At 39.8% G+C, this 13,144-nt stretch overlaps 1 protein-coding gene across 4 annotated transcripts in view; it reads left to right on the plus strand.

The window, feature by feature from the left end:
• The window catches only part of cps1 (carbamoyl-phosphate synthase 1, mitochondrial), a 65,638-nt gene that overhangs the window by 19,955 nt on the left and 32,539 nt on the right, over positions 1-13,144 (plus strand). For all 4 annotated transcript variants that reach the window (XR_013974098.1, XM_080903023.1, XM_080903022.1 and 1 more), the window contains exons 22-28: positions 1,347-1,488; positions 2,484-2,549; positions 3,116-3,179; positions 3,424-3,605; positions 6,389-6,583; positions 9,585-9,652; positions 12,120-12,195. Coding sequence is in view for 3 of the 4 variants with exons in the window: in XM_080903023.1 (XP_080759149.1) it covers positions 1,347-1,488; positions 2,484-2,549; positions 3,116-3,179; positions 3,424-3,605; positions 6,389-6,583; positions 9,585-9,652; positions 12,120-12,195 (793 nt within the window). In the remaining variant the exon portion in view is untranslated. The remainder of the gene's footprint in view (positions 1-1,346; positions 1,489-2,483; positions 2,550-3,115; positions 3,180-3,423; positions 3,606-6,388; positions 6,584-9,584; positions 9,653-12,119; positions 12,196-13,144) is intronic.

Below are 13,144 nucleotides of genomic sequence, written 5' to 3' on the forward strand. Positions count from 1 at the left end.
ATGGACATCCACGAGCACCTTTTGTGTACCAAAGTATTCTAGAGTCAATTATGACCTCTGTTGGACAGCTAAAACTGGTCATGCAAGAGAACAAGTTTGCCAAGCATACTAGCATATTTACAGAATGGCTGAAAAAGAAAAGGGTCGAGGTGTTATAATGGCCCAGATTCAACACTCAACCTGACTTTAAGAGAGCTGTGTAAAAACAAATACCCAAAAGCCCCTATGAACTGAAGTAACATGGTAAAGATAATGTGAGAGGAGAATGACGGAACGGACCACATCTTCCAAACTTTAACACTACGCAGCTGCGCCACAAACCGCGCCACAAACCACGCCCCGCAACAGATGAGTGGGCAAAAGTTTCTGCACAATGATGTGAGAGACTAGCAGTCACACAGAAAATGATTACTGACAGTTATTTCTGCTGAAGTTGGCTCTACAAACTATTGAAGCACGAGGTGTACTTATTATTTCTTATTCATTTTTTCCCCCTGAATTTTGGTTTAGTGTTTGTCTAAAAAAAACATTGTAATGTGTCATGATTTCACACATCTCAGGTTGCCTTTACCTCATCTTTAAGACCTGATATGGACTAAAGAGAATTTTTGTCTTAATGTGTAAAACATTGCTATTGACAGACTATAAACTGTTTTACCATCACAATAGGTAGTATGCCAACTGATATAAATTCTTTTATCAAAATTATTTTAAAAGGATTATTATTATTAAAGAGGATTTATTGTATCAATAGAAAATTGATATGCAGACTATCAGTGCAAGTAAATTGTGCAAGGCATGGTATCACTTAATAAGTAAAAATGTAAATAAACAAAGGAATAAAAGAGATCTTATTCCTTTCTCAGACGTCGCTCTACGGGTTGTATTCCTGATTGTGACTTTTCTGCACACAAACCACATACTCGCCTTACCACGATTCAGAATTCACCTTCCGATTCCCAACTTTATTCCCACTGCTATTTATCTGTGTAACCTTACAGCTCACGTGGAAGTTTTATTGATTCAAATGGGTTTTAAATGGCTGCACTTGCCAGCCTAATGCTCCCACAACTTTGCACCTTGTTTGTCAATTTGTTATTGATTGCTCTGAGGTGGACGCTTCCCTGTGGTCTCCGCTGCTGGGTAAGTGAGCTAGTCATGACCCACTTACTCGATTCACCTTCTTATTTCTATGGTTCTATGGACGTTTTCCTCTTTTTCTCATACTAATGTCTGGCATTTGCAGGGATTCACACTTAAAATGCATCAAACTGTGGACAGTCTTTAAGATTCAGAATGGTTAGCAAAATTGCCTAATTACCTCTGCTGATTATCTTTTCCCACAGTGGCACAGTCCCCAAGGGGATGTTGCTAAAGGCCAAGCAGGACGGCTTCTCAGACCGGCAGGTTGGTCAGATTCTAGGCTGCAATGAGGGAGTAGCAAGAGAGCTGAGGCTCAATTATGGCATCAGACCTTGGGTCAAACAGGTGAGCATTACTGGGCTGATCCTTTTAGTAGAGACCAGATGGGCTCAGATAACTGACTCTGGCTAATCGATATATATACACACACCTCAACAGAGAAGTATCCTCTGGCTACAAATATATTTAAAAGATAAGCATAAAAAGTGCATATAGCGAGAGAGTCAGTAAAGTTGTCTTTGCATCTCAGTCTGTATTGACATGTCCTTTGTCCAAATTGTATTTCTTGAAGCAGGTGACTAAATTATTAACATCTGCAAATCCAATTCACCAGCCTGGCATGAAATCTGTTTTTTACAGGGCTGGGACAACAGCAGAGTTCATAAGCGTAAAGGGATGAAGCTGTATCAGCTTCAGAGGCTAACTTTTTAGTAGTCCAAATTAATTTTTATTTAATACATCATCAGCTAGTACATGTTCTGTCTTTAACCACATACTGAAGTTAATACACATGATAATCTGTAATTATGCGGTATCGTGGTAAACCTCGTAAAAATGAGCAAATTTCTTCGTTCTGGAGAGAGTCTGCATGCTCTTCAAATGCTTAAACTGGTTTACTCCCATTTTGGCCATTATGATTACATTATAGAGTAGAGGGGCTCAGAGTAGAGCAGCTGCTGCTCCACATCGAAAGGACCCAGCTGAGGTGGTTCGGGCATCTGACAAGGATGCCCCCTGGGCGCCACCTGGGTGAGGTGTTCCAGGCATGTCCCACCGGGAGGAGGCCCCGGGGCAGACCCAGGACACGCTGGAGAGATTACATCTCTCGGCTGGCCTGGGAACGCCTTGGTATTCCCCCGGACAAGCTGGAGGAGGTGGCTGGGGAGAGGGAGGTCTGGGCCTCTTTGCTTAGGCTGCTGCCCCCGCGACCCGACCCCGGACAAAGCGGATGACGATGGATGGATGGATGGATGGATGGATGATTACATTATAGAGTAGTAGTTGAGTTATTTATTTATTTAAATGCCCCATTTTTAACATTTTGTTTTCTCTCATCTTAGATTGACACTTTGGCTGCAGAGTACCCAGCAATGACCAACTACCTGTATTGTACTTACCACGGTCAGGTATGTGGTCTCGGAAAAACAAAGTCGTTTGTAAATATACAATTATTGAATGTATAAAATTGAATTACTGTATCTCTTACTATGTGAGGCACACAGTTTATTTGTTTGCCTACAAACTTTTTTCACTATCAGGAGTTGAATAGACAAAATGAACACACAGGAACATCTTAGGCCCGTGAAGGTTCTTATCTAAATCTGATATTATGATGTCATCGTGTGGCCTGGTAGGCATCTACAAAAATGGGCTAAAATTACCCATTTGTAGCATTTACCCACCTTGAATATGTTGTAAAAGCACATCATTTTAATTTTAAATCCACAAAAATATATAATTATATCACTATGTTGCCTAGCATCAACCTAACAATAGAATAAAATCACAGTCCAAACAATACTGTAGCATGACCAAACACTAGTATATTTACTAGTAAATGCACATATTAATCCACTGGCTGACTTTCTTATTTGTTTTGAGAAGACAATGAAAGAAAATTTGGCAGCAAAAAAAAGGCTAAAACATGGTTTATGTATGCAAGAGTCTATCGTTGATTTGTCTGCTTCACTAGGAGCATGATCTGGACTTTAAAGACCAGGGAATTATGGTTCTTGGTTGTGGACCCTACCACATAGGTGAGTGTAATAATAAACTGTTTGTTTGTTTGTTTGTTTGTTGCGATATGTGATAATAAAAATAGCACCATTACTTCTAAGATGTACATTTTTCATTATTTCTCTTGTCTAGTGTTTTTTACCCAGAAGGGATATAACTGAAACTTGCTGCATTTTGTTTCAAATTAAAACTTTGTAGGATGAAATTTTGAAATTGTGATCTTCCTTTGATGGCCAACCTATTTATCAACCATTTGACCACCAGGCAGCAGTGTTGAGTTTGACTGGTGTGCGGTGTCCAGCATCAGAGCCTTGAGACAAATGGGCAAGAAGACAGTTGTAGTAAACCACAACCCAGAGACGGTCAGCACAGACTTCGATGAGTGTGATCGCCTTTACTTTGAAGAACTGACCCTGGAACGCATTCTGGATATCACCCAGCAGGAGGTTAAAACACTACCGAACACGTGACTTTTTTCATTTGTGGAAATTCAAACAAAATACACATATTTCTCTACTTTTTGTAAACGAACAAATATTTTAATGCAATACAATTAAGACACTGTCCAAACCAAACATACTACAACTTTAAATGCTGAATTACTGAAAATACCAAAGATAAATGTACTGCCCTGCTTTGATCTAAAACTCTAAGCCTATCACAGCTCAGTGTTGAGGCAGTAGACCCTGGGCAGGTCACCAATATGTTAAAGGGTTTTGTCAATGAAAACGATTATATTCATATGTAAACTGTGGAATCTGATTTAAATATTGCATTGCAACCAATTTAAATTTCCCATAAACAGAGTTATATTGATTAAGTACATGATGCATATTTATTAAAGAAATCAATCTTGACAGCTATATCAAAGGCAGAGTGCACTCGTGGACTTAAATGTTTGCCCGATAATACTGGCAAGTAGATTTATAATCCGAGACCAGCACACAAGCACTCATATAATGGCATAATAACTTCTCTGCACTGCTGAAGAATAATTCTTTATTGAAAAATATATAGAAATCAAACATTAGCAGCATGACTGTGACTTATTACCATGGACTACCCACAGAGTAGATTGCCGCAGTGTTGGAGGAAAAATACCTTCTCTGCTCAGAGTGGCATGGATGAAACATAACCACCACTGTCTGAATTTTCTCTTATTCTTATATATGAATTCAGAAGACGGTTAAGCAAGCAGCTTTGTCACTCTTTATGTGTCACACCAATTTTTGCCTCAAAAACCAGCTTAACATAACTCTTTTAAATGGGGGGGGGAAATTGGCAGTGAATGGACATTTTGCTTTTGTTGTTTTGCGTGGGTTTTTTTTTTTTTTTTTATATGTGTGTATGTGTGTGTATATAGAGATATAGATATCTAGATATAGATATCTATCTATCTCTGCTTTTGGTTTACATAATGCAACATTGCATAATGAAGTTTTTTTATTTTTTTTATTTTTATGGTTATTTCTGGATTTATTGGTTGATCTATGATCCTACTCTTAGTCATGACTAGAAGATGTGGGCAGTAACTGGAAAAAAAAAAAAAAAGATGGGTCATACAAGTGGTAGAGCTCAAGTTAGGGTGTGATGCTAGGTCTTTTAGGAACCTGGTCAGAGATGCTGCTGCTCCACATTACGAGGAAGAGCTGAGGTGGATTGAGAATCAGGACTAGGAAATCTTATCGGAGCCCACGTAGGTGATGTGTTTCAAGCATGCCTTACCATCAATAAACCCTAGGGCAGTCTGAGGGCACTATGGACTAACTTGGCCTTGGCAACTCCCAAGATGAGGTAGAAGCAGTGGCTAGGCAGGGGGAGATTTTTGGGGGCTCTGCGTAGACTCTTACCCCTGCAACCTGGACATGGAGAAGTGGTAAATGGTTGTTGGATTGATGATTTTATGAACAAAAACAAATGAACAGTGTATTGTGGACTTTTATAAATAAATTATTTGACAGTTAGCATCCTAAATGTAGCTCACTTCCATCTCCATATTTTTGTACTTGGAGTAAAAGTACTTTGCACGATTCTTAACTTTATATATCTTATACAGCCCCTCATCCTGTCTGAAATGAGCCATTTTGGCTCCCATTTAAGCCAACGTTCTTCTGGTTCATTGCCCTTTTGCAAACAAACAATTTGAACAACAGGTGGACAGGGTTACTGTGTCCCTAGCAAGAGCGATGCGCCCTCCGCCAGAGCGATGTGCCTGAGATGCCTATATTAAGGATGTCCCGACTCTTTGATGTCATAAAGACTCAAAAGTAGGAAAGGGGAAAAACTGCTTGAAAACTTTTGGCTCACAGACCGACCTCTTCATTTGGCCGTGTGTAATGAGGAAGTGTGTGTGTGTGTGTGTGTGTGTGTGTGTGTGTGTGTGTGTGTGTGTGTGTGTGTGTGTGTGTGTGTGTGTGTGTGTGTGTGTGTGTGTGTGTGTGTGTGTGTGTGTGTGTGTGTGTGTGTGTGTGTGTGTGTGTGTGTGTGTGTGTGTGTGTGTGTGTGTGGCGTAAGGTGACTCAGATGTTGTCAAAGAATATTCAAGGGCAACGTTTCCCTGCTATTTTCCATGTATAGGTTTGTTGGCACCTGTGTATTTATGTTGTGTTCTGTGTTTGTATACTTACGTCCGCTGACTTTCCCTTGCAGAGGAAATGTAATCCAGTTAAAGTTGAGATGGGATCAGAGTGTGATTAAGTGTTTGTTTGTTCAGGGAGATAGCATTACCATCAATCCCTCTCTCACAGCTACAGTTTGTATATGTGTGTGTGTGATAAATATGGCATTAGAGCATGGAGATAAACCCTGGACAGGAGCAGGAGAGCAAGGCCATGAATAATGAAGAGATACAACCTGGCATTGCCATGGAAACAGCATCCCCCTTGGATCAGCTAGACAGGAAAAGGGGCTGCACGCTGTTATTAAAAGGAGCGCGCGCGCGCGCGCGCGCACACACACACACACACACACACACACACACATCTATCTTCCCCGGTGATAACTAAACCCATGGCACGACCAAGATCAACTCTTTGTGCTTGTCTCATATTTTCACTGTGATCAGAGGTCAGAATAATTGAAAGTGGTTTCAGAATGTAGATCTTGGCTTATAGGCAGGGTTTCTCTCCTCCCGTCTTTTCTCCCCTCTTCCTCTTCTTGTTTTAGTATTCTAGTTGATTTAGTGCCTGCTCTCTTTTGCATTCTTCTTATTTTATTTACTCCTCTCCAGGGTTGCTCTGGCTGCATCGTATCAGTGGGAGGTCAGATTCCTAACAACCTAGCCGTCCCCTTGCACATGAGTGGGGTGAAGATTCTCGGGACGAGCCCCCTGCAGATCGACCGAGCTGAAGAGCGCTCAGTCTTCTCCAGTATCCTGGATGACCTCGAGGTTGCCCAAGCCCCATGGAGGGCCCTGAGCTCCCTGGTGAGAGGAAACTCGCAAATTCTGAATTATTGATGTGACAAAGTTGTATAGTAGTACAATGCTGGGATGCAGATTTTTCTCAGCAAACTCTTTACCTGTGGCCCAAGGATCAGTATTATACCATTAATTATTTCTGATAACGGGGAAAAAAAATCAAAATGTATTGAAAGAGGTTTTAATTTTGAGTTGGTGCTTATATATGAGACTTGCCCTAACACATAATGGCACTTCAAATACTAGTTAGCATTCTCAACTTCTTCTTTTTTTTCCCTTCAGTTTGTGTGGTACATGCTTTCTCTTATATTCACCATCACAAAATGCAAGAGTGACATTTGCGACTTGTAACTGCAGTTAACAATTTTGAGGCAAAGATTTTAAGACAATATTTTGAGTCAAGGCATGTAAAGACATTTACTTGTATACATTGCTAGATTTATTACAGCTCTGCTGTGGAAAGTGTGTTAATATTTTAGAGTTTTAGAGTCAAAACATGGTGTAAAACAGTTCCTGGAGAAACTGTAACAAGATTTTGCTTGTCAGCTGAGGCAGAGAACATAAAGTGATTGGAAATTTAGCGTTTTACTTCGTTTCTATAAGACGATCTTGATGGTTTACAGGGAACTCCTATGAATATCAATCATAGTGTTTGGATGAGAAATTTCAAAACTATGAAAAATATTAAGATCATCAAACCCCACACAGAGTGTACTGATGCACATATTTGACCATGGAAATGCCTTTTTTCTGATTTATCAATTAGCATTATTTTTTTATATTTAGAATTTTCTACACACATGCTTATTATTTCTAAAATATATTCCTTACAAAGGTACTATTCACTACTACGTGCATGTCTTTTTTTAGTCTTTTTCTTGTAATTGGCTGGCTATACTCACTCCTGGCTCCATCTGAATGAAACACTGGCAGACTGCTCTGTGGAACATGCGGAGCACTGTGGAAATATGTCTGCAGTCGGTGCTAAAATGTCTCTTCCATTACCTTTGCTCTTGTATTCAGTTACCACTGAGGAGTGATTATCTAGTTCACACACACAGATAGAGTTCCTTCTCTCCAAGGTTTGCGTATATTCTATATTCATGCCAGTCTTTGAGAAACGGTTTGTTTTTAATTGGCTGGAATAACTCCAGGAGAGCCTCAGGGAGATGGTTCTTGCATCTCTGGGAAGCTATTTTCTGTTTGGTAAATGGTACTTCACCTGGTGAGTGAAGAGTGGGTAATGATGGAGAGAACAAGACCAGACATGCGGTGAAACAGAATAGAGAGAATGATGATGATAATGATGATGATGAGGAGGAGGAGGACATTCAGCCTTGCTTTTGCTTCTAGACTCTGTCCACAACTCCGACAATTTCTTCGTTCACTCTTTTCATGACAGAGGGAGGGTTCAAAAGGGAGATGAATGTAAGCCCCATGCTTTTTCACTCTTGGAGCATTTATCTTCCCCCTTGTATTTGCTTGATTTGTTCTGTTCTGTTCTTCGCAGATATGGGAGTACACCCTTTGTTCATGAGACACTAGTATGTGTGTTTTTGAACTGAGAAAAGGTAAAACAGGGGCTTGCTGTATAAAAGATTTAAGAGGATGAGCACAAGAATTCCTTGTTTTGATATTTAGTCTTTTATCTGAAGTGTCTGTAATCAATAAGCTTTCTTATTGCAGCAACAACATAGTAGTTACACAAGTCAGATGAATCTAGGTATTATTAAATGTACTTTGATACTCTGGTTAAACTGTCATGTCTGGACTAAATATTCTCCCTCATTTAGAGTTTTTAACACTGTTAACACATTTTAGTATGTTAAAGGAATAAAATATTTTTTCACCGTGTCCTCCAAAACCGATGTATTTGTAATTTACACAGATGTCCTAAACAGCTAATATGCAGAACCTTTCAGAACTTTTATTCTATAAAAAGCAAAATTGCACTGGATGTTGATGAACGTTTGCATTTGAAAGCACCTGTCCAACTTTATATTAGCAACCCCAACCCTTCCCCTAATATCAACTGGATTTTAAAACCTTTATGTTTCAGTTAGTTGTTTACTACAAAATGTAAAATTGCAGAAATGTAAAAAAAAAAAAAAAAAAAATCCCACTTCAGTTGACAGATGTGTTTTTCTAAAATTTTAGTGCAGTGTCACTGGAGCTTCAAGATGCACATTTATATGTGGAGCTCAGAGTTGTGGCAGCTTAGGCTACGTTCACACTGCAGGCGAAAGCGCATCAAATCCGATTTTTTTTGACCCTATGCGACCCATATCCGATCATGCTATGACAGTGTGAACGGCGCAAATCCGATATTTTCAAATCCGATCTGGGTCACTTTCGTATGTGGTACTGAATCCGATACATATCCGATGTTTTAGAAAGCGACTGCTGTTTGAACGGTCAAGTCGCATTAAATCCGCCTTTTACGTCACCGACACAAGACTGAAGCCAATTATCAGCGCCCGAGAAGACATCGCGAACGCTTCCTAGCCATCCAGTGTAGATGTCAGTGAAACTGTTGGGAAGACAACGTAAACATTTTATTTGTACTGTATAATCTGCAGATTCTGACAGAAATCTGCAGCTATCCTTTGAAGCACCGCTCCTCTCTTAAACAGCAATAAGGATCATTATTAGGTTATTTACATTATTATGTAAATAACAAAATAACTTAAAGCAAAAATTGGGAAACGTAAAGTCCGAAGTCTTTATATTAAGGGCCATCAGTCAAACAATACTGTTTGTTCTTGGTCTAAACAGAGCGCGTTGTGTGTGACATCTTCTTTTGCGCATGCGGGCCGCTTTGAGCGTTCACACTAGAGCGCGTTTGCTGTCGCATTTTATTTGTAGTGTGAACGAGGAGACAAAAAAATCGGATTTGATCAAAAAATCGGAATTGAGCATTAAGACCTGCAGTGTGAACGTAGCCTTATTCCCTTTGATTTCTGGCCCAACTATAATACGTCTGCTGTGCACTTCTGTCTCCTCACAGGAAGACGCGTTTGCCTTCGCTAACCAGATGGGGTACCCCTGTCTGCTGAGGCCCTCCTATGTTCTGAGGTAGGTTTTAATATATCATAACAACCAGACTAATCTTGTTTCCCATCACAAAGGTTGCGGTAGTTCAGATTCTTATTCCATCAGCAGTCTCTTAACTGTAAATGTTGCATATTAATCATTAATACTTTAAAATATATAGATATTTTTAGATAATTTGCTTCATCTTTTTCCAAAAAATATAGACTGTAGTGGCCTGCAAGTATAAAATCTAATCAGAATTTATCTTGTGCCACGTTTCTGTCCTAAATAAATACACACTAAGTGCACCCTTGGTTTTACTGAGACTTGAGAGGGAAATCAATGGAATTTCTTAACAGCTAATTCACAGCGTAATTACTAGATGGATAAAACAGATTTTAAGTTATGATGATTAATGAACTGCATTCACTCAAACGCTGCTTCAGTCATGCAGTGACACTTTTGTCCAGAAGGTGTCATGATGGCACCCTGGATTCGGCTGGCAGTCTGCTGTCACCGAAAACGTATGTTTCTACATTCAAGCTGTGATGTTGTTTTAAACAGGATTTGTCTATTCACTGCAGGGGACTGTGGGAAACCCATGAGTTTTGTGCACGAGGCAATATTAATGTAATTCAGTCAAGTGATATGTACCAGTATTAAAGTGTGCTTCTGTTTGATGTTGAAGGAACTATAATCATACAGTTTATGATCGAATGAAATGAATAATAATCCACTTACAGTGACTTCTGTTGAATACCAGTGGAGTGGAAGCTCCTCTCTTCTCCGTAGCATCAGTGTTCGATGAACTCATCCTGATCTTTAGCATCCCTACAGCTTTTTTCACTTTTTTCCCTCTGACATGCTTGCTAATATATTTTGAGTGTTCTGCTCAGCCTCAGTACATATGCAGAGATACTCAGATTTACACACTAAACACTCTCATCCTTGTCGGAATCATACTTCAGTTTTCTGTAGAAGTAAAATGTGCACACAAACGACAAAAGTGATACTATTTGCATATTTAACTTAATCTTTCCATTTAGTTGTGTAAACATTTGCTTAGTATTGTTACTGCTGTGACAAGCAAAGCAGACTTTAAACTAGTCTGTAGTTTTACCATTTTATGAAGGTCGCGTCTTTTAAACATGCATCTGAGATGTGAGTCCAGAGCAGAAAGATTGAGACATCGTCTTGTTCTTTGCTTTTAACAAATGCTGCAAAAGCTTTTCTTGAAAATACAAAGTGCAAATGCAAAGTCCTGAAGATTTGCTACGCGTGTGAAATATCTGTGTGGGTGAGTTACCATAGTCGCTTTTATTAGTGGGGGAGAGGGGACAAAAAAAGCATCAAGTGAGTTTATTGCACTCCAGTTGTTTTAATAAGTGTCTGATATGGTGAAACGTCTCTGACTGGGAGCTAGCTGGAAGTCTTGGAAGTTGAAATCCCATCAGAATGTGAAAGTAAACAAACGAGGGTTTACAACTGAGCACCTAATTAATACTTGCCACTTTCCAACTGGCCAACCCTAACTAACGTATTGTCTGTCAGACATTAGGATCATTTTACATCAGGCATGTGGCCTTTTACTGAAAGTTGGTTAAGATTAAGACAGCATTTTTACTTACTCCTTAAAAAAAGTCTTGAATTTTCAAAGTATGATGATTACCATTACATTATCCAGCAAATGTGCACCTCTTTAGAACTAAAACTCATTGTGATCACAACTTTTACTAATCCTGCTAATACTGGACACATTATATGCTGGGCTAATGGATGGAAAGACATTAAAGCATAGACATTTTAGGGGGTTTTAATAGAATGCTGACTTTTGATTTTGGCCAACACTGGACACATAAGCCATCAAGTTTTAACTCGGCAGCACTTACACAGCATGCTGAACAGCTTTAATCTTAATGGCTGGATACATTTGAATGTTCCGAGAACAGTGAGGCAAAAACTAGATGGCATCTGAGTCAGTTATATGCCTTCATTTAAATGCGATATAAATATATCACTGGTTTCCTGAATGAAGGGTCAGTTTTGTGTTGGGGTTTAGACATACAGTATATCTGCCTCTAAGCTACAGAGAGCTACGGTATAAAGCTCTGACCCAAGCATGAGGCCTTCCTTCGTCCTGTTTCACTCAACCACGCTTTTTCTATCAGGAGGATAGCCCAGCTAGCAGTCTAAAATCAAAAACAACAACCACAACAAAACTAGCCTAAATCCATTGTTTTTTAATGATGAAGATCTGAACTCATTTTCTAGAGCCTGGAGTGCTTTTCGACCTAAATAGCTGTTCTTCTCCCAGTCTCTCTCGCTCCTTATTTCAACTGTTTCCAGACCTTGTTCCTGATGGTAATAGTGATGCAATGGAGAGATAATGAGTGTTTTTGAACAATCATTTGAAGCTTGTATGTTCTCCTCTTTTGCTTGTTTCTCATCCTCTCCTGTGCCCTTTTGATTTCCCTTCCCCACTCTCTCTCCCTCGCCTGCATCGTGCCAGTGGCTCTGCTATGAACGTTGTGTACGGTGAAGAGGAGATGAAACGCTTCTTGGAAGAGGCTGCACACGTGTCCCAGGTGAGCTCACTCTTAACTATTTGTACTTACCTGCACCTGCAAAAGAGACATATTGCGATAAAACTCTGTCTCACCCTTATTTTTTTTTCTACTGGTCCCTCTGTCTCTGTCTAGCATATACAATCACATTAATTTTGCACAAAGTTGTCCCTTTGCTTTCAATTAACTAATGCTACCAGCTGGCAACGGCTGTTGACTAGTATTATGTGCCCATCTCTACTCCACTGAACACCTAGGCAGCTTGGAGGCAGTTGGCCCCTCCAAGGGCCTTTGCTTAGGGCTATATGCGTACACACATGCACATTTTACACCTTCAGAGCACCAAAGCAAATCTTTTCATGGCATTTTAATAGACTTGGAACAAGGCAATAATCACAGCCTCTTGTAGTTAAAAGCAAAATAAGGAAAAATGTGTGCAAGAATAGAAATATCTTATCTGCATACATGGATGAACTTAAGCTACGGGGATCAGGTGTTCAGTCTGCTGTGTCGCCTGATGCTGATGGTGGCCAGGGAAGTGGACGCTGTATGCAATGTGTTAGGGACCTGAAGCATGGTGAGAGGGTACACATCCATGCCTGGCTAAAAACAAACCCTAGTCAGCCAAATCTCTCCAGCAACATTATTGTTGTGCTGTTCATTGACTGCCTGTTCTTCAACGTGACTGACAAGAAGTTGAAATTACGGTGTATAAAAGAAAAATGCAACACCTGGGCAGTGTCACCTCTTTTTCTTGTGTTTGAATGAGGCAGACCAGATGTTACAGTGACTCACCATCACCTTTTCGGGGTACAATGTGGTGTAATGTAATGGCAGATGGCTAGCTGTTAACAAAAGTAACTGCCATAACCCACTGTACACTGCTTTCTCAAGTGATGGCAAAAAATGGTAAAGCATTTAGGAGAAGAGAGACTTTCCTCAGAACTGGGTAGAATCCAAAAACTAAAAT

The sequence above is a fragment of the Rhamphochromis sp. 'chilingali' genome (genome assembly GCF_963969265.1).
Source record: "Rhamphochromis sp. 'chilingali' genome assembly, chromosome: 14".
In the NCBI taxonomy this organism is placed as follows: Eukaryota; Metazoa; Chordata; class Actinopteri; order Cichliformes; family Cichlidae; genus Rhamphochromis; species Rhamphochromis sp. 'chilingali'.